Genomic DNA, 27,896 nt, shown 5'->3' on the forward strand with positions numbered 1-27,896 from the left:
GAGAGATCCTGACTGGCAGAAAGGAAGAAACACTACCGAAGAGGGCACTTGAGGAGAGGAAAAATACAAACTACAACGAGCGGAGGACCGAAATTTGCTGCAAACAGTGCAAATGTTTGTTATCTATGTTTACTATCTATCCGCCGCCGGTTTACCAAAGTCCCCTTCGACACAGGATGGCTGCAACAAGGCTTGTTCGGCCGAAACCCCTGGACTGGCCGGGTCCTTCGCATTTGGATGTTTTTATTAGTAACCTGAAGCTGTTGCATTTGGATCAACGCGAGGACTGGCCCGGTATATCTCTCCGCGCCTTGACTCCGACATCACAAAACCAACGACGCCGAACCCGACTAATAGAATGGGCCTTGTATCACCTCTATACCATTTGGGATCCGGAGACCGCCCAAAATGTACAGTTACTCAATAACTAGATTTCAAAATTGTGAATCTTGCTGACATTCCCTGTAGAAACTCCGGCCCTTCTTCCCCCCGTTAGAACTTCTACAATCTGCCAACCTCCGCGCGGCCTTGTTTCGGTGCCTGGGCGAATTGAAGAAGAATGGTGATCTGGGAAAGGAGATCATTCTCCGCAAAACCATGCTGGATGATTGCAAGGGCGAGAAATTCGAGGAGCTGCTCGCTGGCTTCTCCACCGCCGTTCTCCGTAAAGTTGTGGCGGTGTCCGCAGACGACATGTTTTTGAACCCTGCCATGAAGCTTTCGACTGCGACAGCCATGACTTTAACCGACTATCAGAATATCCTACCACTTATTCTTGCCCACCAAGTATCTCTCGGTTCTGCAGGAGAACGCCAAGCCCGAGTTCGAGAAGCATCTGATCGGTTCTCACAGCTGCTGAATGAAAAACAGATAGAACTGGCTGAATTTGCAAGTCAGCCATCAGGAGGCGGCATTAATGATATGCAGAGAAATCCCGAGAGCTTGGTGCGTGAGTTGCAAACAAATTGGCTGGGCAGTGAGGAGTGGGCCACTGCACTGCTCGAAGGCGGATCACAAAGCAGCACTGATGCTTTTCTGGAACTTCCTTTCTCGGCGGCGTGGATGCGGGTGAAGAACTCGAATGTAGACAGTCTCGGCGGTGGATTGAAGCAGGACCTGGTCCTTGATTTGGAGGCTCGTGTTCTACTCCAACGAAGTCGATTGCGCAAGTGGCATGAATACAACAAGTCCCTCGCAAGGGAAAGAGGCACCGACGAAATGTGCACATTTTCGCCTAACGAACCGCGTGTGTTGTTCCGGGATCACCAGTCCCTCACAGTTGCTAGTATATCAAAAGCCGTTCGCCAGCCCGGAGATCGCGGGCGGAATCTGAAAGGGCCAGAGAAATATCTCCTATCGTCTGTGAATGAGGCCCTATCCCGTATCAATGGCAAATCCCGTGTGAGGCCTGCAGCTTCCACGCCGGAAGTTGAAACGAGCAGCAATCTACATCGCAGAAGCTCATCGGAGATTACTAGCTCACCATCAACAGTGGCAGAAGACTATCACTTCCCAGGCCATCTACCAGATTTGGAAACTCCAGAGCTATTTCCAGAGCCCGAGCTCGAGCTCGAGCTCGAGCCGAGGTCCAAACCCAACCCACATCCAGAATCAGAGCAAAGTCAATCTTCCCCCCCAATTGTCCGGCTACCCTCAGACCTCCCCTCGTTCGATGAGGCACCAGTCCCTGAACCCATCGAGCGCACCCACACCTTAACCGAGCGCACGCGTAAGTCAATGTCTCTCCTACCACCCGTGGTCCACGAAACGCCACGGCCACGCCGCAAACCTCGCCCGTCCTTCCCGGTCAACCAGTTTGTGACGCCACATAATACCTCTGCACACTCCGCTCGCTCAAGAGATGAGATCATACGTGCTTCGACGCCGCAGGATAAGCTATTCGAGGAAGATGCTGAGTACGCAAGTGTCTTCAAGTCGCGGCCGCGTGTGGCGCTCAGTCCTATCTCGTCACCGGCTGTGCATGTCAGTCCCTCCTTTGAGGAAGACCATTTTGAATTGGATTATAGGGATTGGGATGAGAGCGACGATTGTGAGTGGGGGGATGTCAATTCGCCTTTGGCTGCTCCGCGATTGAGGGGCTAGGTTGTCAAAGTATGCACCTGCCCCTATCCGCACCCGAATTTTCCTTGTGGGGCTGTAGGGAGGGGCTTTTTTTTCTTCGTGCTGCTCCTTTTTATGGGGGTGCTCTGGCTCAAGCTTAGACAGATTGAGTAGATGTTAGCACACGTTCAGAATTATGATCATGCTCGGGTTCAAGTCCAGAATGACTGATGCTCCGTTTTCCTTTTCAATTTACCGTGACTCTTCATACGTTGACAGCGTTACTCCTCTCCTTATCTTTTGGAGCACTCTACAATGTTCCTGAGACACTGCGTGATAACGATGTATCGGGCGTGGGAAAAAGCGGGGAATTCCATTCCTTTCATGATATAGCGTAGGCTATAGTGGACGGACAGTGTATCATGTGCGGATCATAAAGATGTCCTTGTTCGTGGATGATGTATATCTAAAATAGTGAAGTTGGCAATCTTGACTAGTAGCAGGAGGGGACACTTAAGATCCCATGTGATGACACACATTAGATGAACAGGATCTTGGTCCCACTGAGGGTAAATCCCGTGATATATCTCTAGTTTCTTTTTTCCTGGTCGGGGTAATGCCTGAGTGTTAGGTGATGGACGTAATTTTTCGATCGCGTTCGATATAGGTGTTCTCTCGGTGGAAGTGGATGATGCAGAACCTGATTCTCTCCGCTCCATCAGCCGCAATGCTTTTTTTCCAACTATCCCCGACAGAGGATGACTGTCAAACTGTCTGTCGACGAAGATATCCAAGCCTCTAGTTTTGACACCCACTTCAACAAGTTGTCGGTTAATCATGTACAGCATCAATCTTGAGAAAAGAAAAAGACAGCTACATGTTTTCACCTCGGGAGCGGGCGGACAGGAGACAGGAAAGAAGCAAATACCTGTCTCCTCTGATCCTATCACAAGTTTCGATGCTTCAGCCATTCATCAACCGACAAATATCCGTTCCGGAAACCTATGGGTAAATCAAATTCCGGAAACCGGTTTGATTTAACCATAGGCCGCTTCTTTTTAGGGGCAGCTGTCAGCTCCCCGGTGTTGAGCAGTATCCGCGCTACCTCGGTGCCCCCTGCCCATGCAGAGGCCGGCAGCGCGTTGCCGTATCTACCACACTGGGGATTGATATCAGCCCCGGTGTCGAGTAGCAGTCGTACCATTTTAGCGCCTCTCATTGCTGCAGCGGCCTTCAGGGCGCTGCTAGATTCATCTCACCAAGGGTTCCCCTCACCACTCTTGGTATTGACATCTCCCGTTATGTCTTGAATACTTGGGATTTTTATAAAATTGGTGCTTTTATAACATGTAACACAGTGCATTGTGTCTTTTATCCCCCTCTTTGCCTCGGGACTTTGCACTACAAAATTGCCGATTGGAAAAGCTTCCACCATGCCATTCGCTAATCCCAATCTCAACCCTAAGCTCTTCCTCCATTTGAGTCACAATATCAAAGCCCTTGCAATTTCTGGGAAAAGCGGTGGTGGCTAAAAGTTGAGAAACACCCCCTGTTATCTTTAGTGAAACAGCCCAACGAACCCGTGTCTCCTAGTATACTTCGAAAAGTGCAAGCAACATCTTACAAGTACGATGGAGAAAACGCCTTCCTACTAGCCATTCACAGTAGAGAGATTTTGCAAGGAACATGCTACCCGGGTGAAGGTGGCCTTCTCAGAGATGGACAGAAGCTCAAACATGGCAGATCAGTACCGGAGAGTGACAAAAGGAGACCGATTGGAAGATCCCATAAAATTCTCACGCATGCGATTACAGTGTCGAAGACCACGCAACTTTCGAGTGTGAGGGAAGTGGAAATTAAGAGGATCGATGACGCTTGAAACTTATTACCGGCGATGCCTACATATGTGCCAGAGGGTCAATCGCAGGCTTTTATTCAACAACTCTGGCAGCGGCTACCAGAATATCAAGACCAGTGCGGGACCCCGATACAACAACACTGACTCTAAAAATATCTTTACGGCCACAATTTGCGGCTTCCAAATCTCCGAAGGACGTGGACGTTCTTGCTTGACGGTCTTGCCTGAAAGCACGGGGCTAAAACTTACGAATTCGATCATGGAACGAATATGGCAGGTCCACGACTGCTCAGCTTCTGGCGGAACCCTTTCTGGCCTCAGGCTTACCACTCTCCTTTCACATGCATAACTCGTGGTCATATTTATTCACATCTACCTCCATCTGTCTCTCCTCGATAGTTATGCAAAGACCTCACCGCTCTTCTGTCACTATTTCTGCCTAGGAGCTTCTTGGCTCTTGTCCATGTGCTTTCTTGCTGTGCTGTATTGATGTTCTTACGACTACTCTGAAGTCTTCATGGGGGTTTAACATGAAGCTCGCTTGGAATCGTAATGTACTGTGCATCTGACTATCCAGATCCAGATCGTGATTCGTTCAGGGATACTTCATAGAGTCCCTTTTGAGTACGGTAGAAACATTCTCTCAAAAGGTCGTATAAGCTCCGAGGTACCCGTTCCGAAGGAGGAAACGGATATTGAAAACAGGAGCTTCCATAGCACTAGAACAGTCTAGAACCACCCCGAACTACCTCTCAGACATCATGCAATTTTTTTTTTTTTTTTGGGATTTTTACCGGCTTTACTAAGAACAACATGATCCTAAAAAAAATAGTTACCAGTGCCTGGGCAGGGATTTCAGTGCGCAGAAGCACACAGTATGAAGCGTGGAATCTCTGATATTGGATATCTGAAACGAAGAGGAATTCCATAGGGCATAGGTGGTGTGAGGCATAGGTAAATCAGGCTGCCTGGATCCTGGCGGTCAATGGAGATGGGCCTGCATTATTTTTCAGTGACCTGCATAACCCTCATCAGTTGGTCTGTTTGTAATTCTCATGGTTCCACCGAGGAAGCGATGGTAATGGACCTTGATGGACATGGTATCCTGCAGTTCTGAGCTCTCTACTTCTCAACAAGAAGGAACGAGACGATGAACGATGACCCGCACGTGCCGCTCGGGAAGATCGAGTGGGGAGGGGTACGGAGGAGGCATGATGCCATGGCTGCGTTGGTCTCTGAACATGAAACACGGCTGTTGGAGATAAATTGAGGACCTCGGGTTCAAGATCTACGTCGAATCCTTACAAGTCCCCATGTGGATTTTTTATTATATGCAGATAAAACATGGAAATCGATAGACAAGTCAAGGGGGTTGAGATAGCACAGTACTGTTGTATTCTACAAACCGAGGAAAAGGAAAATCTACACCAATCGAAATCAAGATCATCCCAGAAACATCGTCCTGTTTCGCCAGTGTGACAGAGAACCAAGTCTCCAGGCCCTTGCTCGGAATCTAACGATCTTACTTGTCGGAAGATGTAGGGCAGTGGTCACGAGATAGTTGTCCCCGCCATCGTGCGCTACTTCGGCCCCAATGTTTTCACATCGGAGGGCTCACATGTTGGGCATGTTGTCCTAGAAAATTTTGAGAAACACAGTCTTTCCTTAGCAAGAGGTTCTTTGGCGTCACCTGCTCCTTCATGGCGCCTCCCTCGACCGCATTCCTTTACTCCCTGGGTCATAATACCGTGGGAAAGGCAGATATCGCTGTTCAGTCGGTCCTTTTAGCTTTGGTTTTGGTTTTCGTCGGGCTGCGGGTATGGTCGCGACGATTGCAGTGTCTTTCGCTGCAATGGAATGATATACTGATCCTAGTTGCGACTGTATGGTTGTCTATTTCATTACTTCTTCTCAATATGTGGCACCGTCAGTTCTCCGCAATCTCTCGACAAGGCTGACTATAAGATCCTAGTTCTTTGTGGTTGGTCGCTATGCGGTGGAAATCATCATGGTCGTGCTGTGTGGACTGGGCCTGCATTCCACCGAACTAGCCCAGGTCGGAGGGTTGGAGGTTTGGGTCCAATTCAACGAGGTAAGTCGTCAGGAGCCTCGGTTTGATTCATGTCGATTAAGTCTATTAAACCAACACTACCATCAGCTTACATACGCGGGTGATCTTCTCTGGGTGACGGCGATCGCCGTGATCCAGTTGTCAATTCTCGACTATTATGTGCACACCTTTGGTCGGCGCACTATGACCTTGCTGGCAGCTGTCATCATGGGTCTATGCGTTGCGCTTTGGTTTGCAAGCTTCTTTGCAACGGCGTTTTTCTGCACCCCGCCGAAGAAAATATGGCTTGCCGATAATCCAGGTCATTGCGGTGATCGGAAAATGTTGAATACGGGTGTCAATGCGAGTGAGATAATTCTCAGCTTCTTTGTGGTTATTCTTCCCATACCCTTGATGTGGAATTTGCCCTTGTCTAGGACTAGGAAGACTGCACTGGTGTGCATCCAAGTGTTAGGGCTGGCGTGAGTTATCCGTGGTGGTACGCAACGAATAAATATTACAGACCTGATGACTGACCGACGCCTTAGCATCATTGCCCTTATCCCTATCCGCGCGAAATTCAAGTCCGACCTCGATCCTGAAGGCCCACCCTATGGCTCTGCCGGGCAATCAATGATTTCATGCATCGTGCCTCTTCTGGGAATAATTGTGGCTTGTCTCCCAACTCTGGAGCCAGCCATTCAAAGGATCTTCAGGATATCAACGCATCCAGCTTCATCCCCTACGTCTGTATATGATCCAAACTTGGCGAATTATTGGAAGGCGACGGTCCTTTCATGTAGGGGGGTAGAGGAACCAGAGATACCTCTGGTCACTCTTACGCAGCCGCTCGTGGCCAAGATAGGCTATTTTACTCCGGGTGGTATTCAGGTTACCTCACATTGGGAGATTCATTCATCGCGGGGTTCGACAAGACTTGATAGATCACCCGTGCGGCAGACCTGAAGGGGGTTTATATTGACAACCGTGTGGCTTATTTGGATTGAACTATAGATTTTGGGTCTGGTACCCGAAGTCCATAAAGTTCCTAATATTTTTTTATCCATTTCTCCGGAGTACGATGTGTAATAAATGCCCTCGCATCGACTACCGAATGCATAGCTTGCGCTTCCAACTATTTCGGTATCTCTATCGATGTGCATCCTTTGGTTACCTTCCATCCGATAGTTTAGGGCTTCGGCTGTATTGAAAAAAAAAATGGCAACTAAAAAATTGGTTTAAACAAATGTTAGAGCTAGAGTCATTCAGCAGGAAATGTATATAACTCAAAAACACGAACACGTCCGTGCACATGGACAGAGTCCAGTACCTCCTTCCATTATTCTTTACTACTACAGTATATACTGAGCTAAGGTGAGAAAGATCGCTGCCTGACATCGTTTTCAATACACTCAATAATCCCAGAAATGTGCAAACCCACCATGTGCACGAAATCCCATACATGCACCCAATCTGGCACAAAATCACATGCTTTATAACTGTTCGCCACTGCATACTTTCATCCCAACTCAGTGTGGTTGGCCAATTGGCCTAGTGGTAAGGCATCCGTTTCCGGTGCGGGAGATCGTAGGTTCGAATCCTGCATTGGTCGTTATCTTTTTGGTGTTTGTTCCTTGTTTGTCTAGCCAAAACAAGGATCCCCTTTTTGTTACTGACTGCCCTGGGCTTTTCGTTACCTACTAACTCCATCATCCTGATACAACAAAAGACTTTGTTTATATCTCGAAACCCGTCCATCAACATACGGTCAAGAAAAAATTTCTTCTCCAATCTCCTCATTGACCAAAGTGAAGGTTTCTTTAGACCCATCCATTGTTTGTCGAACCCGGAATCGAGGTACGAGTGTCACAACAAACAATGAAAATAGAACTTTGGCCGGCGACTAATGTACAAGTTTATTTCGAATTGTTTCAAGTGCTCGAGCCTTTGCCATTAAGGCAGCTTGTTCTGTCGGACGTATGCTTGTGTTGCCAGGTAGATTGAACATCGGGCTAGTTGGATCATAAGATTTTCTCCTTTACATAACTCGGTTTAATCTCTATGTTTCTGTTTCTGTCACGCACGTATTTAATATATCTGTTTGAGCCTCGCCACCTCGCCACCTCTCTACGTGGATGGGTGATGACCTCCATTCTGCCCCTACCATCCATCCACCCACCCCATCGCCAGTAAAGTCGATTATAATAACCCCAAAAAAAACCTACAACGTAACAAGAAGTGACAAGAATGTAAAAAAGCATCCCTTTGACTATAAGGAGAAAGAGTAAAAAAGATAACGACCAATGCAGGATTCGAACCTACGATCTCCCGCACCGGAAACGGATGCCTTACCACTAGGCCAATTGGCCGCCTTGTGTATAATGAAATCCAAACAAAGACACTTTGATCAACAGAGGAATGGCGGTTCAACCTATCAACTTCCATGTAGTTAGGGCATCACCGCTACGCACCTGTGTTTTGGGTCTGTAGGTACCACTTCAGCACCTAGGAGAGAGATACATGTACACGCGAATTTGGAGCGAGTACTGTGAGCATCAGTAAGCCAATCGATGAGATCCCAAAGGGGACGAAACCCCCAAGACACAGGATGTCTCGTAGGAACAAGCAAGCAACCCCTTGAGCCGTGTTTTTTTGCCCACCACCAATAATTTCCCCAGGAAAAGCTAATAGAATTGAATGTGCAGGTCCCGGATCCTAGATGATCTCACACGACGAGCCAGGAGCGTCCCTTGCATAGCAGGGAGGTGAACCCAGGATCGACGCGGAAATTTGTTGAGATCAAGCATTGATGCATTCCTTTCGGAGGAGAAAACATTCAGCCACCCTGCCAGAGTAGCGAGAGAACTACGAGAATTTCCCGCGAGGGGTGTTGATGTCGCCGCACGGGCAGCTGAGGAGCAGAACGCGACGACGCCCCTTCGTATCCCAGTTATGGCAGAATGCCACCAAGACGACCCGTCATGAAAATTACTAAAGAAAGACTGGATTCCTCTCAGGGGATTCGCATTCTCCCAGACGCTCCTTTGCATCCCTTCTTGTTTTTTTATAATTTCCCACGTCCAACTTTGTCGCCCGCCGACAGTTCCTTTCTTTTAGTTTGGTACTTACGACAGTGGTTCACATAGCCGAGATAATGGTCAAGACTACCTACGCCCTGACGCTTTTTGCGGCTGTCAGCTTGGCGGCTCCTGTTGCTCAGCTGGATAGCCGTGCCAAGAAGCAGGTTTCAGTTGAGCACAAGAACCTCATTGAGGATATTCCGATCATTGGACCTATGCTTGCGGGGGTAAGTTTCTTTGTTTAGCATCAGAGATAGATGAGACCTTAGGGAGACAAAAGACTAATCCGGATCGACCAACAGAAGCAGGATGTGAAGCGCGATGAAGGTCAGCATCACGACCTCATCGATGACCTACCAATCATCGGAGAGATTCTTGGCAACGTAGGTTTATCTTTTTGTTTTGAATACCAATCGGGGAGGACTAACCCAGGCCCAAAAATAGAACAGGCAACGCAAGCGTGGAGATTTCGGGAGAGATGGTATTAGTGGCCTGCCCATTATTGGGGGACTGTTTGGAAAGGTGTGTACTTATGAACAACAGTCATTAAGAGCCAGGATATTGATGAAAACCTAGCACACGCACACTGGAGGTGAAAATGGAATGAACAAAAGACAAAGCTTCGGTCAGAACCATGGCCAAAATGCAGGCCAAAACGCTGGTCAAAACGCTGGTCAAAATGCAGGCCAAAACGGATCCAACGAGCTGGAGCGTGACCTGGAGAGCAGTCTCAGCAGTATCCCTATTGTCGGAGAGATTTTTGGAAAGGTGCGATGCGCATTCTCAGCAATTGCAACAATCCATTTGTTGAGGATAAGAAAGCTGATACGAGACAGGGCCATGGTAAACCCTCTCACCAGCAGACTGAAACTCCTGCGAAGTACCTCGATACCCGCCAGGCAGGGCATTCAAAGGGTGTCTTCGGTATCCTGCAGTCCCTGACTAGCGGTGGTGTGGGTTCTTCCCAGATCTCACTGGTTTGTACACAAGTGCTAACAATCCAATAGCCCGACAGCAAGAGTCACAAGCGCGCAGTGGAGTCACAACAAATGAAACCAACGGACGGCGTCCTTGAAGGAGGCGAGTCTTCTGCCATGCAGGTATGGATCCATATGCCAGAAGAACACGCGAGAGAATAATCCCAGCTAGTACATGATGATAATCCCACTTCACAGGTGCGCCGTGAAGAATCAGCTGCACCAAAGGCCAACGAGGCGCAGCATGGTAACCAAAAGGGAGGCAAGAGCCAGGAAGACAAGGCGAGTGAGAGCTCTGGCGGCCTCCTTGGTGGATTGATGGGCAAGGATGGTCTTGGTGGTGTTATTAAGGGCAATGGCCATCACGGCGTTGGCCTTTTCCCAGTAAGTGTCTCCCACCGACAAAGAAGGAAGCCACCAAGCTCACATTCGTTCAGATGCGCCGTGACGCCAAGGAACTTGAGGCTCGACAAGCTCCTATCCAGGGCTCCACTCTCACCGGCGTTCTTCTTGAGGGTGGTGCTTTGGGAAAGATCACTAATGCGCTTTCTGGAGGTGCTATGCCCAAGCCCGGTTCCAGCTCCCCCACTAACATGGGCGACGGTTCCACTTCGGGTCCTCCTGACCCTGCGTCTGGTGCTGGTCCTCACTCTGGCCCTGGCCTCGCTGCTGAGCAGCAGAAGGCCTCCGGCGCTGCTTCTGAGTAAGGCACAAGTGGGATATTTGCCTTGTGTTTTATCTACTTCTCTCAGTCGAACAGATTGTGATCAGGATTGGAATGGAAACAGTTAGATTAGCCGAGAAGGATTAAGAATGCGTAGTTGGGTTATGTGGTATTGATGAGTTGTTATTTACTTTTCTAAACAATGTGAAATGCTTTCTTGAGTCAACAATAAACCGAAGCTTCAGTGTGTCAAACACAGGCAATTTTGAACTTTGGACACAAGCCTGCATGAAAACCCTGCATGTAATGAGACAGGCAGACGAAGCTGCAAGGAGCGCACGCAAAAAGGCAAAACATAGACATCGTTAATCGTAGTCAAATCAAAACCGGCTTTTCCGGTCCGGACCACCCAGTTAAAGAGCGCTCTTGGGGGGTATCAGGTCGTTACACGCGATGAAATCAAATACAGCACTACCACCACTCAAGACGGAACAAGATGCTCCGAAAGGCAAGGAGCAGCCTAATCAGAGTCATCATACATGTCCATATCGTCCACTACTACCGTCGTTCCCAACGCTTCTTTCCCTTCGCGGATCATGGCCTGCAACTGCATATTCAATCGCTGGATACTGGCATCTTCTTCTCGTTCCTTCCGGCGCATCTTAGCAGCCTGTCGCTGCATATCAGCAGATGCAGGAGTATCCCTCACCCGAGGGGGTGGCAGACCTCCCTGCGAGTGGGATCCAACAGAAGAATGAGCGACCCGTTTAGCAAGCCGGGGCATCACGGCGGATTTGCGACGAGTGCTCGATGCCTGGAAAGCGCGTCGTGTGCGGAGTGACGGGCTAGCAAGCTCGCCGCCCATGATTGCATCAGAGCTCTCCGGGACCACGACCCAGCTCCGATCAACCTGGTCGTCTGGATATTGGCCGGGGATGGGTGTCGAACAGAATGAGTTTGGGCTGGACATGTCCTTCTCAGAGGATGGACTGGCTGAGGACAAACAGCTGGATTCGAGAGGTGTTGCTGGGCTGGAGGACATGTCGTAGCCCTGACCTCCTCCTGCATAGAACCCTCGGAATGCACCACTCCAGCATAGATCGATAACTTTGCTCACGGCTTTGATCACGGTCCGACCCCAGCCTGTGGGTGTGGTGGGATTGGAGCCATCGGGGCTTGCGGCTATGATGTCAGAGTCGCGGCGGCTACGCTTGCGACTGCCATTGTAGTCTGCTAGGTTCGCAGACTCGTCGCTGGAATCGAAGGAAGGTGGGAGGAAGGATTCGCGATATCGGTTCGGACGGTAGTCTAGCTCGGCTGACGCGAGGAAATCGTTGTCCCCACTTACGCTTACTGAGCGGTAGCTGGGGTGGATCATCGGGGACTCGGTGAAATTGCACTCAAAATGCGGTGAAAGTTTCTCTGTGGTACGACGTGGTCGCTTGCGACTGAGCGAGAGAGAAAAGAGCGACGTAGAAGCCGTGGAGGCTGGGACTTGGAATAGCTGAGAAGGCGCATTTGAGAGGTCGAGCTTCGGTGACGAAGCAGAGTTGAAGACCGCGTGCATGTCGGGCATTTTGGAAGGAAATCAGAGAAGTAAGACAACAAAAGATCAAAATCGGAGAAAAAAAAAAAAGAGAAGAAACTCTGATCAAAAAAAAAAAAGAAAAAAGCGAGTGGTTGGATAGTGGCCATGTCAGCCTACAAGTCACTTCTTTGTCTCACGCTATCATACTATTTAGGTCCCCTACATGACATTCTCATATCACTATTCTATGTTGTATACGGATAAATGGATTGGAATTACAATCGTTGACTGGTCCATTGTACTCCAGCTGCCTCCAATCCCTCATCACCATCAACTAACACACACCATCCCTCGTAGCCCTGCCCTCCATCTCCCGCAATCACCGCCTCAAAGTGATTATGAGCGTATTCCAGCACTTGATCGTCAAAGGTACCAGGCTGTAACCAAACTGCAGGGATCCCCACCGAGTGCGCTTCCCGCAGCACCTGGAGGGTCACAGCCGGGGGAGTCACCACTGAGAGGGATGTCTGCGCCGGCGATGGCAATTTGGCGGGTGAGGGGACTGTGTCGTAAGAACGCGAGGGAAGGGTGATCTGCACTGCTCGGGGATTGAGAGGTGTCACTGGTAAGGAGTGCTGATGATACCAGGCGAGGACTGTGATAATTTTTTAGTTCTCTACAACAAGATGCCAACAGAGTGTGTTCCCCACTCTTGTATCCAAATTTGTGAGTGTCATTGCTGGCCCCCGCCACCGCAAAGCGAGGGGAAGAGAAGAATCGTTTGACTGCTGCCATGGTAGTTTGAATAATTATGATGGAACTGATTTATCTCAAAGAGTCAAGTAGTCTTTCAATTTACAAGTGGTAGTCAAATAGGTAATAGCCAAAAAAAAGGTGCAATGCGAAAAAAAAAAAAAAATTTAAAAATTAAAGTGAAGCGCAACCTCGGCCGATGACGACTTTCTGCCTTCATCTCCCATCTCCGACATTCGGCGATCTTCCTCATTTCACATCTTCACATTCATTCGCATGCCACCCTTCCTCCCCCGCAAGCGCATATCCTCCGAGGACCCGCCCCCGGCCAAGCGCCAGGCCCGGCCCGATAGTCTTCAAGCTCCCCCTCCCCAAGCTCCGTTTCACCTCTCTGACTCCGACTCTGATTCCAACTCATCTTTGAGCGACGCACCTGAAGGTCTTCTCAACAAGGAGAATGAGAAATCTGAAGATGAAGAGGAGGATGTCGACTGGGAGGATGCGATAGACACAAAGACCAGTGTCATCACACCTACTGTCGCAGCCCTAGAGCTACAGGACCTAGAATTGACACTGGATCAAAATGAGACACACGTGTCTGATCTTCTGGATGGTAAGAAAGGGCCTAGTAAGATCGAACGCCAAATTCGGATCCAGACACACTGTATGCATGTCCAATGCTTGCTTTTCCACAACGCTATCCGCAATGCCTGGAGCAACGATTCCAAGGTCCATGAGATCCTGCGCAACAAGCTACCGGAAGGGATCCACAAGGAAGTCAAGAAATGGCGCATAGCATCGGGTCTAGAACTCCCAGAATCAAAACCCGAACCGCCTAAGAGTAAGAAGAAGGGCAAAAAGGCCCGGAAAAATAAAGACTGGAATGCTGAGTCAGAGCGACTGGAACCAGGCCAGCCAGACATGAGCCGTGGTGATCCAATCATTACATTGATCAAGGTGCTGGTCGCATACTGGAGAAAGCAATTCCACATAACGGCGCCAGGACTGCGAAAGTATGGATACCGACCAGTATCTGCTCTCGAGGCTGCAATCACCGACTTTCGCGACGAAGAACATGATCCAGAGCGCCATGGTGAGCGTATCGCCAACCTCGACGAGTTCCGCAAGACCGCCGAGCGTTTGCAGGGCTCACGGGATGTTGGCGCACAGCTTTTCACGGCTCTTGTCCGTGCTCTAGGCATTGAGGCCAGACTCGTGGGTAGCCTACAGCCGTTGGGCTTCGGCTGGACCAAGGGAGAGACCTACACACCTTCCAAGCTAGATAAGGATTTCGACAGTAAAGGGGACTCGGAAGAATCCGAGACTGAAACTGATGCAACTGAAAGTAAATTACCAGCGAACAAAAAGCAAAAACCGTTTGACAAGGATCTGCCATTCCCTATCTACTGGACCGAAGTTGCCTCCCCCGTTACGAATCAGATCATATCTGTTGACCCGCTTGTACTTTCTAACCCCGTGGCGCCATTTGCAGATACAGATTTACAAGCAAACTTCGAGCCTCGTGGTGCAAAAGCAGACAGAGCGAAACAAGTCATATGCTATGTTGTCGCCCACTCTTCAGATGGTACTGCTAAAGAGGTTACAACAAGATACCTTCGACGACGGACTTGGCCCGGGAAAACGAAGGGCTTCCGAATGCCTCTGGAAAAAGTACCCGTAGGTCCACGCGGGCACGACATCGCTTTCGACTGGTTCGGGATGGTAATGCGTGGGTACCAACGAGCCCACAAGAGTAAAACAGCCGTCGACAAGCTAGAAGAAAGCCGAGATCTGCAACCACACCAACCCGAAAAGAAGAAAATAACCCAAACCGTCGACACTCTCCAAAGCCTCCGAACCTCCCCCGAATTCGTCCTAGAACGCTTCCTCCGCCGCGAAGAAGCCCTCCGTCCCGGTGCCGAACCCGTTCGAACCTTCATCGCTGGGAAAGGCGCCCGGGCTAAAGAAGAACCCGTCTTCCTGCGAGCAGATGTGCTAAAGTGCCTTTCCGCCGAAAGCTGGCACAAAGAAGGCCGCCAGACGAAACCGGGCGCGGTAGCCCTCAAGCGTGTGCCCATCCGCGCCGTGACACTCACACGGAAACGCGAAGTCGACGAACTACACCGCCAGACCGGCGAAAAACCACTTCAGGGGTTGTACTCGCGCGACCAGACGGAGTTTATCATCCCGCCGCCTATTCAGGATGGCCGCATCCCCAAGAACGAATATGGCAATATCGATTGTTTCGTGCCCAGCATGGTCCCCGTGGGTGCAGCGCATGTTCCCTTACCTGGTACCGTGCGGGTGTGTAAGAAGCTCGGCATTGACTATGCGGAGGCAGTGACGGGGTTTGAGTTTGGGTCGAAGATGGCTGTGCCGGTTATTCAGGGGGTTGTTGTTGCAGCTGAGCATGAGGATTTACTTAGGGATGCTTGGAAGGTTGAGGCCGCGGAGAAGCAGAAGAAGGAGGAGCTTAAGGCCGAGAAGAAGATTCTGCAGACGTGGAGGAAGTTTTTGTTTGGGCTACGGATTATGGAGCGGGTGAGGGATGAGTATGGAGGAGGCGGGGAGGATCCAGCTGCCGACTGGGAGCGCGATTCGCATAATCCTTTCGCCGTGCAGAAGAAGAAACCAGAAGGGAGATCGGATGATGGTCTTGATGAAGAACCTCTTGGTCGGGACTCGTCATATAACGTGATCGATCATGGCGGTGGCTTTCTTCTTCCTGGCCAGGAAGATGATGCGGACGATGGGTTGATTGTCGAGCACCATGATCAGCAGCGGAGTCATGCGGGTCCGTCTCACACTGATGCTGATCTCCCCGATGATAACGAGCCATTTGAATCTGAATCTCCTGCCGTGGACTCCCCGCCTGTGTCTATCTCCTCAGGCTCAGATGACGAGGTGGATAATGGCCAGGGCGAAGACTCACAACCTGAATCTGTACCTCGCCCGATGCGACGAACGCGAGGCAGAGGCAGAGGCCGTTGATGGAATGAATGAATGTACACCACCCATGTCGCTGGGACTGGAAAGGGGCTGTGTATTGTATAGTATGCTACGTGCCAATGCCAGCAGTCTCTGGTCTCTTGTGATAAGTAAAACTGTCCCGAAATCAGACCTGGAAAAGTTCCTTAATATAGCAATGATCTGTAGGGATTGAAGAATTTTTTTAGAAAAAAGCTTCACATAATGTAATGTTCAACAGATACTCCACATCTTACTATATAGGACAAACATCAGGCCAGCTGTCAATGATGACCACTCTAAGCTTGTCTTGGTTGAAAAATTAGTTCAGTTTTCCTCGACCATAATGCAAAATGCCAATTCTTTCTTCTATTCTGGTTCTATGTCTACGGTCTACAGCCAAAGGTTGTTGATAGAATTAAACTATGCAAATTGGTTCGTTCTGTAGGATACTGTCTCCTGGAAGTATGGAGAAAAGGAAACGAAACTACCCTGAGGCTATATGATTTCCTATTACAACATACTCAAAATCTCCCAAAAGAATAAACCACTAAAACGGTTACTGTTCGGATATCGCCCGATACATCATCCCACACAAATTAGCCAAGGCGTTCTCTCTTCCGCTTCTTTGGCTTAAATCAAACCAGTGCGTGGAGCTCACATATAACATATGTGTAGGCGTGGGACTATCGAAATCCTGCATATAGTCATCACTCATGTCCATTTGGAGGAAACACACATAACGCTGTGTGGCATGAATGACTATAATACTGCCAAGGTTGTCAGTTTGTAGTTCAAATGAAACACGTTGCCAGCGATGACATTTAGACCTTCGATGTCTGGAAAATCCGACGGCAACTGATCTCACCTTTGCTGTGTATCTCCTGTTTCCTTGAACAATCTGGTCGCCAGCCCTTCGCAGACCATCTGTGCAAGGCTCCTATCGGAGATAATAGGTCGCCTATTTTGAAAACTCTGAAATTGCGTCTTCGCTTCCAAGACTGCTACATGATTGTCTGCAAGCATGAAACCTCCACCTGGCTTTTGGCGTCGCAAACAAAGGCCACCATCGTCAATGGCAACTATCTGCCGGTTCTGAATCGATGAAGTCTGGCTGGACTACTTGTCGTCTGATACGCGTGGACTGCCTTCCCGCGGTATCATTGTCAAGCTCGCCATCGTCTTCTCCCTGAATTAAGGGTAGGTCTCGCGCGCGGCGGTCATGGCTCCCTTTAAACATAGCCATTGCTGCCCAGATTTGTGCCAGAGAGATTCCATAACTAGAATTTCGCACCCAGCTGTGTTTACTTTCAGCCATAAATGCCAAGTCGGGTCCTTGCAAGAATGATGTGATTTCATTCGACAAAGGTTGCATCTCAAAGGGTGCGTATTGCGATAGGATGGGAAGCAGATTGTGTAATGGCTCTCGCCTGACCACACGATATCCGAGCAAATGAGCTCAACCCCAGGAACTGGCAGATACAGTTTCTAGCTCCGAAAAACGTCTTTGCACCTTCGGCTTGGAAACGAGTCCTGAAGGCGGAGTCAGAGGTGACACTACTGAAATATGGAGTCGTATGCATATTTATCTATGTTTCAATCAGAGGTTGGAAAAGGTTGCCATCCTCCCCCCCCTTCTAGATGAAGAAAAAAAGGCCTCACAGTTGCTCCCACCTAATGCCTAGCAGCCCAGGGAGCCTTGTGCCCAACCTGTCCATGCTTACATAGTCGAGGCGGTCAATTGTGAATCCACTAGGCGGTGAAACCCATCTGCTGGCATTATTTGTCTATCATCTGGACAGAACCATCGTCCCTTGTAGTCAATCCAAGTAATGGCGGCTGATGCTGGGCCAAAGTCTCTCCGTGAAATTGCGCGTAACTACAGTCGTTTTCTTGTCAGTCCTCTCCAACGGACCTTACGCCATCTTGATGTGGTGGGGGTGTTGATTCAAAGATGTCGCAACTATCCCTGTTGTCAAACCTCAAATACGGCCTCCCTAGGCCATAAACAGGAACCTTGGTTTTTGTTATGGTCTAGTGGAAAAGTACGCTGTATTTCGTTCAACACCTGTCTACGCAAAATCGACTCATAATGACAGGAACAATGATGATCAAAAGCCCACGCCTGCCTCTACAGAGTTGACTAAAAATGACACAAACAAGAAGGACGAAGGGCCTAATCCGAAGCCACTTGTACGGAGCGATGCTGAAGTCTTTGCTACAGATTGGTTTCCTGAGACAACGCGTCGTCGTCTCATCAAAATTCTGGTAGGTGAGGATTGCCCATTTACACATTTCAGGTAAGAACTACATTTTGGTAGTATAGCCATGATATCTACAAGGGTGACTGACCACTCTACCGAGCAGCAAAGGACCTTCATTTTTTTTTCGACCGTCGGTCTGTTCATCGACCGGAATATATCGTGTTTTATCACCATAAGGAATCGATCGATCATGCCAACAATCTCTCACCCTCGTTATTAGGCTATGTACACTACACAACGATCAATGGAGCTCGCCATCGGCAATTTTATCCTTGTCCAGGTCCAAGGGGAGCTACGAACAAAGTTGGTTGAAGTATTCATCGAAAGCGACTAGCTCAAACAACCCCAGAGGAATGGACCGAAGATCCATATTTCGTGTGTCACTTGTTAGCTCTCGCGCAGCTTCAAGAGCGCAAGCTCAATTCACCAAAACCAATCATTTACACCGTAAGTTCTTTGTCTGCTTGCATTTTTAACGGTGTATCGCATCCCAGCTGATCCGCTCTTAGTCGTGTCTTCTCGTTACCAAGCTATTAGAACGGGAATGTATCCTACTCTATGAGGCTCAAATCACTACCGAGCTCCTTAGTGCGCTCGGGAATTGGATGGGTACAACAGTCCCCGTCCAATGGCCTACAATACAGCGGAAAAAAAATCCCCTATTAGCCCTATGATACGTTTGCTAGCCGAATCATAACAGAGTTGGGGGAAACCAGCCCCTTGCCTTCCCACGTTCTTTCAAATGTCTCAGATGATGTGGATGACGGCGATGAGCGCGGTGGGAAAAGATCACATGAACGAGAAGATTGTGGGTCATCTAAACTGATGAGGATTTGAAAAAGAAGAGCGGGTCTGTAAAATTTATCACCAAATTGGAGGTCTCCTTGGGCCATTTTTAGGGGCGTTTTAGGGGGGGGGGGGGGGCATTGTATCAATATTTTGCATCTCCCGAGGATGAGTGATGACTATGTAACCGGGACCTTTTAATCCGCTTGTGTTTCTTTTCAACACATACACCTTTTCACTATTGTAAGCCATTCCAACCTGAACACGTCTAGCTAAGTGTGTATCAAAAGCTCCGGGGTACTTGGTCTCGAACTAGTTACTCTGTACTACTAGGCCCTCAATTAAAATCGATCTCTTGCAGTAACACACCGACATGGTTTAATCTACATAATCAAGGAGCGACGTTCAATCGTGAAGAACTAGATTTCCTCCGACCCTGTTCATGGTGGACAAGGAGTTCTTCACGAGCAAGAAACTGTGACTATAAGCTCGGTATGAGAAGCAAGGCGCAACCCATTAGAAAGTTTCTTCAACGACTGCAACGAAGACAAAGCAACTAGCAAAAGACATGGCATTCAACGTCCGCGTAATCCCTACATCTAGTGCAGATGAGAAACAAGCATACATTGTCTCATCAAGAGGAACATGGATGAGGCAGTTGGGAGATCACCGCTGGAGGAACCGCCTGGGGGAGAACTGCCACCACTCGAATCATGACCGGAGCTCTCATTCTCGACGCCACTCTCCTCTGGATGTCCATCTAGAGAGAAAATCCCTCTTGAGAATCTGCCAAGTCTTCACGAACCAGTTCACCCGTGACATCTAAGCCACCTCAGTACCATTGAATCTCAAAACGGAAATGGGGAAGCTCAGCAGCTTCGGCTCAAACGCCATGTCCTGAAAAAAACGAACACCATGCCTGTCAGAGCAATCGGGCTGAGGGCATGCTCTCAATCATATTGACACATACTCTCCTAGGTAGAAGATACTACAGCTGGGGGGGGGGGGGGGGGGAGGGGGGGGTCTTGAGATGTGTACACTGTATTCATCACAAATCTGCGGCATTCTTCTCATTCTTCTACCGAGGAGAGTACTTGTCAATATGATTGAGAGCATGCCCATAATCTATGTGAAGACCTTAATGTAGAAGCATCATGATGGTTGATTGGTTGCTTAAGAGAGCTAAAGAGAAGAATAGCAGCAGAAAGCCATTAGAATAAAATTGATTGGGATACATGCATGGTCGTGGATATTCGTGGATACCGGAGGCAATGTCGCATGGAAACCGTTAACACATAAAAAGAGGCAATTATTGAAGCAAAAGCCGCTGAAAGTGGGATAGAGCTACGTGAAAGGCAGAGAACAAGAGATGCACCATGACCAAAATTAGTCCGATGAATTAGACCTCTTGCTGGGTCACGCTGGGCGCATGATCAGTCTTCTCGTCCATTCCAACATCGGCAGCATAGGTGCTGTGAGGCTTCCACTTGGAGGAAGTGCGAGGAGTAGACTCTTCCATCATCTTGTCAACCTGCTCAAGGGTCAGGCCCTTGGTCTCGGGAATGAGGAAGTAGGTGTAGACAAAGGCGCAGGAGCACAGAGAACCCCAGATGAAGAACACCTTAGCGCCAAGGTTACCCTTGTCGGCATCCGTCATGTACGGAGTGATGACCGCGATGATGCAGTTCCAGAGCCAGTTGGAGGCGGTGGAGAGGGCAACGCCGCGGGACCGGATGGGCAGAGGGAAGATTTCACCGATCACGACCCAAGCGCCGGGGCCCCAGGTGCTGGCAAAGAAGAAGATGTAGATGCAAATGAAAGCAATCATTGCACTGACGGCCTGGTGATTCTTCCCATCGGTGACACCAACAATGGCGACAATGAATTGGCAGATAACCATCCCCAGGGCACCCCAAAGGAGCAAAGGCCGACGTCCGTATCTCTCAATGGTGTAGAAGGAGACTGGAGTAGAGAAGACATTGACAATCGTGGTGATCATGCTCATCAGGAAGGGGTCATTGATTGTGCCAAGTTCCTTGAAGAAAGTGGTACCGAAGTAGAAAATGAAGTTCACACCAGTCCACCTATGGCTCATTAGTTCATGTTCACTAGTAGGGCGAGGGAAGTGAGACATACTGTTGCATCATCTGCAGCGAGGTGCCCAGGACGGTACGACGAAGGTTGCTGTTAGGGTGCCAGAGACTTCCGCTAAAGCAGCTGAGCCAGGTGCTGAAGTATCCACCCTGGGGGATTGCCATTTGTTCGTATTGGTTGTTGGCATCGATTTCATTCAACTCCTCCTCGACAAAGTGTGAATCCTCGGGCTGTCCACGGACACGGGCTAGCACAGTGCGAGCCTTATCCTTCTGGCCCTTGCGGATGAAGAATCGGGGGGACTCAGGCAGCATGAACAACCCGATTGCCAGAATGACAGCCCAGAGCATCTGAAGGCCAACGGGGATACGGTACGACCCACTGTCTTTACGGTCCTGGGTACCATAGTTGACGCACGAGGCCAGCATCAGTCCAATGGTGATGCAGAACTGGTACCCCGAGACGATGGCACCGCGGACCTTGCGCGGCGCAATCTCAGACATGTAGAGAATGATGATGGCGGAGACAAATCCAATACCGAAACCGGCAACGACACGACCGGCAACGAGAAGTCCGATGCTGGAAGAAGCGGTCTGCAAAGCGACACCAACGATAAAAATAGCACAGCCAGCGATGATAGTGATCCGACGACCGAACCAATCAGCCAGATCACCGGCGATGAGGGAACCAAAGAAGGTTCCAGCTGAGAGGATGGAGACAATGAGTGACTTGCGGGAGGACGGTACGACGAAAAGATTTGATGGGGTTGTGGCGGGGTCCTAGATATGGTTAGTGGGATTTTAGGAACTAGTAAGAGACATAAGCAACCCACCAGATGCTCGAAGTGTTCGATGAAGTATTCCATGCCAATCACACCGTTGATGTAACCAGAGTCATAACCGAAGAAGATACCACCAAAGGCAGCAAAGGCACACATCAAGTAGGCCTTGAATGTGACCGGGGCCTCGACGCGGGTTGCATCGACCGGCCCAGAGATGACCGCTCCACCAGCCATGGTAGCGACTCGATGAGGGTAGAAGTGTTTAAAGAAACCAGGAGAGAGACGAAATGAGAAGTCTCCAAGCAACGTTTGGTAGAGTGAGAGATGGAGATGGAAGAGTCGAAGAGGAAGGGACTAGGGGGGGGGAAAGAGAATATTTATATTCTCTTTCCTGGGTCATCCCCAGATCTTCCCCATGTCCCGGGGGAAAACAAAAGCAAAACTACCAGGAAGAAAAAAAAAATTTAAAAAAAAATCTCTCCTCTAATCCATATTGGGCTTGGACACTGTCGGCATAACATATCGCAAACCTAGAAATCGGCTGGAATGACTGTGTAGCCAAGTCGGCTCTAGAAACATGACCACGCGATAGAAACGGCAAGTATAGAAAGCCGGGGAAGTGCTGCACGGCCCAAGCCGTAAAACTGTGGGCTTCACATGATCTGATTGGCTATAATCCCCAGACATAATCCACTATCTACTAAAGGTGAAAGAAAGACTAGCCAAGGGAACCTCTCAAGCCAAAACAGAGCCTCGGGGGTCAGAAACCGGAGATGTCCACTTTGGGATAGAGCGTCCGCGGGGAACCCAGTTCTGATTGGCGAGTCTACCACGTGCCCCGCAAATATAAACATTTTTTTGGGTTTTTCCTGTGACTCCCACAGTCCACCCTAAGAATATCGTACCTTTATTTTTTATGTTATCTATGCCTAAGTCATCTCTTGGGTTAACTTCTGAGGCAATGAAAAAAAAAGTGGCTTCGGGACGAGTCTGGTGACCTGAAGGGACTGTAGTTCACAATTCAACCCTTCCTAAAAATGATGACTCCATTTTCCGTTGGATGTTCACATCAATGTCACGTTGAGGGCAAGCCGTCCAAAGCACAGACCGTAAGGACGCCACAAAATCCCACTCTCCCCTTTTACTTTTGACGAAAAAGACCAGTCTTGGCAGAAGACACACTGACTATGAGTATGGACAGGGGATATGGAGTGGAGGAAACGTACTCTCAGTAAACCAGGGTTATGACTGGTCACTACTTTTACTCTATCAAGTGTTTGTGTGCGGAGTCCCCTCCGCCAAAAGATCCAAAGACGAAGTTCAATACTGCCAACAGGGCATGCAGTTCTTGCTAAGCCAGTGAGTGGGTCCGAACATAAGATTTCCGGCATTTTCCCACGGGGAAACCAGCCAGTTACACCCTGGGGACCCGAAATCCCTTCACTTTTCATCTCCGCGTTTTATCTTGGCTATCACGTGAAGTCAAGGTTTTCACAGTCTGTCCCGTGCCAAAGACCGCCACAAAATGAATCACCGGGTAATTTTCGGAAGATTGGGGTGCTTGTTGTCTTGACTGCTTTGGCGCTGGCTGGACAGAGCGCTCAAGTTGATGCTATTCGATGTAAAAAATGGGATTCTATCCAACATCGGAACTTGTCCTGTTTCCTACCCAACTCTAGAGTGACCAAAAACAGCAAATGCTACCCCGTGTTCCATCCACAGGTCTACGCTCGGCTGACGAAGCACAAAGGGATCCATGGGAAAGGTGCCATGTCTTTTCGGCTGAAAGGCTGAAATGGTGGCATGAGTGATCCAGAGTGACCCAGAGTGACCCCACATAGACCGTATGGGGACCGAAATTGGGAAACTGGGGAACTGAGGAACTGAGATTTCCCCGACCGAAAAAAAAAAAAAACGAAGAGAATGGAGTGAGCCGAGGGAAGCATTTCCGATGCCGGTGAACACTTTCCGTTAGAAGAAGAGGTTTTTGTTCCTTTGTGAGGGGGACAATGTTGATCGATGTACAGGATCTGAGATCTGACTCGGTAGTTCCTAAGATATACTTGCATGCTACTCCATGCTCACAAGGCCTTGAAAACATGGAGAAGTCGCCGGATTTCTCGGCCGTAAATTAGAGCCTTTGGGGGGATAAAAACTACCCCGGAACTTTCAGCGGGACAGATTTGGATTATTGTCTTAATCAAGTTCCTCTGGATTTTAACTGGACTCGAGTGTGATTCGTGGCGTTCCTTTTGGTTCACTCTCACAACATACTCTGACACATCGTTTGAGGAGAGTGGATTGGATCTTGACCGTCCTACGTTGTACTCCGGGCAGGGGGTCTCGAGTCAGGGACCTGAGTGTTCGGTTGCACCTCAAGATTCCCCTCCATGGCTCCTTGCTACACCGCTATGTTGTGTTTTTCTATTTTCCAAAATCAACATGATAACCCAAAGTCATAAAATTGGTGTGTGTGTAGAGACAGGTGACTCAGAAACTACACGTCTTGTCGATGAAGATCAAGTCCGACCAGCCCGCCTGTCTGTCGCCAATCCTCAATCTCTTTCACATAACTCCTAATCCCCTCTCCCCAGATACTGAAGTGTGCGGCTAGTAAGGCTTCACCTTCGTCAAATTGTAGCCCCTCCCGATTCAAGTACCCCGGAGTGCAATTCATCATACCCCCGAGGGCTCGCGCTCTCATCAAAACCTTGGAAGTCCATTCTCTTTCGGAGCCAGAGCTTGGCTCGACAGTAAACCGAGTAACGGTGACATTTGGGTTTCGCTCCGAGGTTAACTGGCCGGCTTCCGAAATGATGTGGGCAACATGAACGGCAAGTTGATCGAGAACATAGACTTGGTTGGCTGACGCTCCCGTTTGATACGGACCCGGAAAGAAGAGGTTAGGAAATCCGTTGGTCATTACTCCATGGAGTGAATTCGGCCCTTTGTGCCATTTTTCCTGGAGGACCTGGTTGTCACGTCCGGTGACAGTCAGATCCCCACGATCGGCACTACCTCCAAGATTGTAGCCAGTCCCAAAAATGATGGCATCCAGACCATATTCTTGGCCATCTGTCAAGATCCCTCGATCGGTCACAGTCCGGACCCCTTTTCCATGAGTGTCCACTAGGGAAACATTGGGCCGGTTGAATGCTGGGAGAAAATTGTCACTAAAGCATGGTCGTTTGCACCACCCGGGATACCAGGGTTTCAACCCCCGGGCCGTTGCTTGATCGGTCACTGTGGCTTCCACGCGACGGCGGATCGCTTCTTGGCGGTGCAAGTCCAATGGATGCATCCGCGTCAGATGGTTCGGGTCAAGACCAGAGGGACTCCCGATGAGGACACTGAAAGATTGCATCTTGGTCCAACCATCATCGACAAGATCTATTTCTGGGAGGGGGTCCTCACTCGAGAGAAAGGCGTTGAAATTCTCCATGCGCTCTCGTTGCCACCCGGAGCCGCCTTCTTGAACCATTTTCGCCCACCAGGTGCGGTCGGTGAAGTGATTGTGACGCCAATCAACGGCAGACGGTGTGCGCTGAAAGACAATCACTTTCTTTGCCCACTGCGCAAGGTGTGGGATCGCTTGGATGGCAGATGCACCCGTTCCGACAAATCCAATGGTCTTGTCTTGTAGTCCATGCAGGATTGGGCAGCTTGGGCTTCCTCCAGTATACTCATAGTCCCAGCGTGAGGTGTGGAAAACCTTCCCCTTGTAGGTCTCAAGTCCGTTCAACTTTGGGATCTTCGGGGAATTCAGCAACCCGGTCGCCAGGATCACGAAATCGGAATGTATGGCAGAGGGTGACTGGCCATGTGGGGTGACGTGGACTGTCCATTGACAATTCCGGTCATTCCAAGCTAAGTTGTTGACGGTGGTCTGGAACAAAGCCTGATCACGGAGTCTCCATTGACCAGCAATGCGATTGGCGTGTTCTCTCAACTCAGGCCCGGTGACATATTTCTGCGACGGCATGTACTTTGTTTCCTCTAGCAAGGGCATATACGTGTAACTTTCGACATCACAGGCCAAGCCGGGATACCTGTTCCACCACCACGTTCCTCCAAACCCACCTGCGGTATCCACGAAGAGGATCTCGGTTGCACGAAGAAACCCCGACTGGAGCAATCGCACTGCGAACAGCAGTCCTCCAAATCCAGCGCCCACAATGAGCACTCGGGTCTTCTTCTGCTCGAGCAGGTTGTTGTCGATCGCAACATTTCCGTTCGAATGGAGATTGTCCGTGGATTCATCAGTCAAGCCCACATATTGAGTTTGTCCATCAGGGCGCAGGCGTTTCTTGCGCTCCACATCATATCGAGCTAGTGTCTTCTGCAAATCGTACTCACTCATCTTGACTATCTTGGTGGTAGGTGGGCCAAGAGCAGGAGCCTCTGGGCCAGAAATAGATTTCCCTCGCATTTTGGAGTGAGAATGAATCTCTGCGTCCAAATGAGCAAGTCGAACAGGGGGTTATAAATGCCATCGTGAGTTGCGTATCGGCTGTTCAATGAGATGCATGTTTAGCAAATCGTTTGTGTTTCATAGGGGAATTCCAGCAATTTAGCACAAACTGAGAACAAACAGCCAAGCCGAGCAAACAGCAAAAATGAAATGGTCCTATCCATGAAGTATATGTGAGCTAGAAATTCCGAAAGCAAGGGACCCAGATCCACTCCTAAGAAGCCTTCGTAGACCCTCGTGTATATTAGAATCGGACCAAACAAGCTATCTATTGGCTTCGGAATTACCGCAATAAGCTACAGGAACAGAGTGAGCACTGACAAGATCCGTTTGGGTTTGGCAGCCCTCCAATCTGGCATTTCCCACTTCGTTTACATGGAAGAATCTTAGACAAAGAAACAGATCTGACCCCAAAACAGGTAAAGAGGATAGATTGTTAAGTGCAAATTATCTCTTTAGATCTAATTGGACCTGTTTAAGCCACATGGCAGCACTAATATTCCACGTGAACCCTGTGGCTCAAGCCCCATAGCGCCCTGGCGTAGCTTAAAAATAGTCAGTGCTTTTTCCAGGCACACGATGTTGAGGAGACAACAAAAATTGTAGATCACGCCAAAAAAAAGGAACCAATTAGCATGCGCGTCTCATCCCGTGCGCTGTCATCTTTAGTAGCCTTTTCTTCTGTATCGCTCGCTATAGAAACCGGGTATTTCGAGTTATCTTTCGCGCCAGTCCGAAAGGCCTCGTGACCTGCGATGTGTATGTAGATATGAACTCCTCAACCTGCGTGAACAACCATTGCGCAAGGGGAGGTAAGGCCTACTACAAATCATGCGGTGGAAGCATATCCTGCATGGGCCAGAAATATCCCGGGCCTCAATACGATTCGCAATCGCCACGGGCCGACTCGACGCCGCTTAACCAGGTCAACCAACACAATGACACCCTTCCCCCAAGCTAACCTACACCAAACACCTTGTGCCAGAGACAGTAGACGGGCTTCAACTGCCGAGGATAGGATGTTGAATACTCGAAGAAGCGCCTTCAAGTCAGTCTACTAACAAAATTACTGACCTCACGAGGACCCGCTATGATTTGACAGCTGAGATGACATAGACTGAAAGTAACAATATATAGGCTCCAAAGAGACACGGCACATATATAACAAGACGTTTATTGGACAGTTGCCCTTTGGGCTTAGCCCCCGGGCGTTGATAAATTATGTGTGTAGTTGGAACACTAGAAAGCCTGAATCTGCATCTCCTTGCCATTCGATTTGAATGAGTGACGGAAAGAGGGTCAAACTTTTCTGGGCTCTGCAACATAGTAACATAGTACATTTTCCCTAATGGAATTTTTTAATTGTGTACCAAAACAGTCAAATCTGGCTACGGGGAGAATCACCCCTACAACCACGAGGACGATCCAACAACGATCCATGAATGTCCATGGGGCTATATAACAGAAATGCGGGAGAGTTCAAATCTCAACTCGCCTAGCGTTGGGCTGTGGCGACGACCAATGTGATTATTCTGGAATTTAAACAGAGATGGTTATGAGTT

The 27,896-nt window shown here is 49.2% G+C and overlaps 10 protein-coding genes and 2 non-coding genes across 12 annotated transcripts; 6 read left to right on the forward strand and 6 right to left on the reverse strand.

Annotated features, from left to right (window-relative positions):
• Positions 1 to 176: 176 nt before the first annotated feature.
• On the forward strand, positions 177 to 2,103 carry Pdw03_0159 (HAUS augmin-like complex subunit 6 N-terminus-domain-containing protein; the record flags this gene model as incomplete). The annotated part of the gene is made up of 2 exons (XM_014681877.1): positions 177 to 410; positions 469 to 2,103. The coding sequence occupies 2 exons, from the start codon at positions 177 to 179 to the stop codon at positions 2,101 to 2,103; spliced, it is 1,869 nt and encodes a 622-aa protein (XP_014537363.1).
• A 378-nt stretch (positions 2,104 to 2,481) lies between these two features.
• Pdw03_0160 (uncharacterized protein) lies at positions 2,482 to 2,780 on the reverse strand (the record flags this gene model as incomplete). The annotated part of the gene is made up of 2 exons (XM_066099524.1): positions 2,482 to 2,527; positions 2,599 to 2,780. The coding sequence occupies 2 exons, from the start codon at positions 2,778 to 2,780 to the stop codon at positions 2,482 to 2,484; spliced, it is 228 nt and encodes a 75-aa protein (XP_065957251.1).
• Positions 2,781 to 5,619: 2,839 nt separating this feature from the next.
• Pdw03_0161 (putative integral membrane protein) lies at positions 5,620 to 6,935 on the forward strand (the record flags this gene model as incomplete). The annotated part of the gene is made up of 4 exons (XM_066099525.1): positions 5,620 to 5,802; positions 5,892 to 6,011; positions 6,078 to 6,451; positions 6,518 to 6,935. 4 exons carry the CDS (start codon positions 5,620 to 5,622, stop codon positions 6,933 to 6,935), a joined length of 1,095 nt encoding a protein of 364 aa, XP_065957252.1.
• Positions 6,936 to 7,509: 574 nt separating this feature from the next.
• Positions 7,510 to 7,581, forward strand: Pdw03_tRNA122. The gene has a single exon. It is a non-coding gene; the product is annotated as a tRNA-Arg (tRNA).
• Positions 7,582 to 8,266: 685 nt separating this feature from the next.
• Positions 8,267 to 8,338, reverse strand: Pdw03_tRNA152. Its single transcript has one exon. It is a non-coding gene; the product is annotated as a tRNA-Arg (tRNA).
• A 785-nt stretch (positions 8,339 to 9,123) lies between these two features.
• On the forward strand, positions 9,124 to 10,733 carry Pdw03_0162 (uncharacterized protein; the record flags this gene model as incomplete). Its single annotated transcript, XM_014681880.1, has 8 exons — positions 9,124 to 9,276; positions 9,352 to 9,432; positions 9,494 to 9,571; positions 9,626 to 9,817; positions 9,886 to 10,002; positions 10,057 to 10,149; positions 10,225 to 10,410; positions 10,464 to 10,733. The coding sequence occupies 8 exons, from the start codon at positions 9,124 to 9,126 to the stop codon at positions 10,731 to 10,733; spliced, it is 1,170 nt and encodes a 389-aa protein (XP_014537366.1).
• Positions 10,734 to 11,210: 477 nt separating this feature from the next.
• Pdw03_0163 (CoA binding domain-containing protein) lies at positions 11,211 to 12,266 on the reverse strand (the record flags this gene model as incomplete). The annotated part of the gene is made up of 1 exon (XM_014681881.1): positions 11,211 to 12,266. One exon carries the CDS (start codon positions 12,264 to 12,266, stop codon positions 11,211 to 11,213), a length of 1,056 nt encoding a protein of 351 aa, XP_014537367.1.
• Positions 12,267 to 12,493: 227 nt separating this feature from the next.
• On the reverse strand, positions 12,494 to 13,013 carry Pdw03_0164 (CoA-binding; the record flags this gene model as incomplete). The annotated part of the gene is made up of 2 exons (XM_014681882.1): positions 12,494 to 12,873; positions 12,929 to 13,013. 2 exons carry the CDS (start codon positions 13,011 to 13,013, stop codon positions 12,494 to 12,496), a joined length of 465 nt encoding a protein of 154 aa, XP_014537368.1.
• Positions 13,014 to 13,247: 234 nt separating this feature from the next.
• Positions 13,248 to 15,962, forward strand: Pdw03_0165 (Rad4 family protein; the record flags this gene model as incomplete). Its single annotated transcript, XM_014681883.1, has 1 exon — positions 13,248 to 15,962. The coding sequence occupies one exon, from the start codon at positions 13,248 to 13,250 to the stop codon at positions 15,960 to 15,962; it is 2,715 nt and encodes a 904-aa protein (XP_014537369.1).
• A 1,808-nt stretch (positions 15,963 to 17,770) lies between these two features.
• Pdw03_0166 (uncharacterized protein) lies at positions 17,771 to 18,739 on the forward strand (the record flags this gene model as incomplete). Its single annotated transcript, XM_066099526.1, has 7 exons — positions 17,771 to 17,833; positions 17,940 to 17,983; positions 18,038 to 18,238; positions 18,306 to 18,336; positions 18,423 to 18,515; positions 18,594 to 18,649; positions 18,712 to 18,739. 7 exons carry the CDS (start codon positions 17,771 to 17,773, stop codon positions 18,737 to 18,739), a joined length of 516 nt encoding a protein of 171 aa, XP_065957253.1.
• Positions 18,740 to 20,387: 1,648 nt separating this feature from the next.
• On the reverse strand, positions 20,388 to 22,097 carry Pdw03_0167 (MFS monosaccharide transporter, putative; the record flags this gene model as incomplete). The annotated part of the gene is made up of 3 exons (XM_014681884.1): positions 20,388 to 21,072; positions 21,125 to 21,861; positions 21,915 to 22,097. The coding sequence occupies 3 exons, from the start codon at positions 22,095 to 22,097 to the stop codon at positions 20,388 to 20,390; spliced, it is 1,605 nt and encodes a 534-aa protein (XP_014537370.1).
• Positions 22,098 to 24,360: 2,263 nt separating this feature from the next.
• On the reverse strand, positions 24,361 to 26,292 carry Pdw03_0168 (Flavin-containing monooxygenase-like; the record flags this gene model as incomplete). The annotated part of the gene is made up of 1 exon (XM_014681885.1): positions 24,361 to 26,292. One exon carries the CDS (start codon positions 26,290 to 26,292, stop codon positions 24,361 to 24,363), a length of 1,932 nt encoding a protein of 643 aa, XP_014537371.1.
• Positions 26,293 to 27,896: the final 1,604 nt, after the last annotated feature.

This window comes from Penicillium digitatum, chromosome 4, assembly GCF_016767815.1.
Source record: "Penicillium digitatum chromosome 4, complete sequence".
NCBI classification, from domain to species: Eukaryota; Fungi; Ascomycota; class Eurotiomycetes; order Eurotiales; family Aspergillaceae; genus Penicillium; species Penicillium digitatum.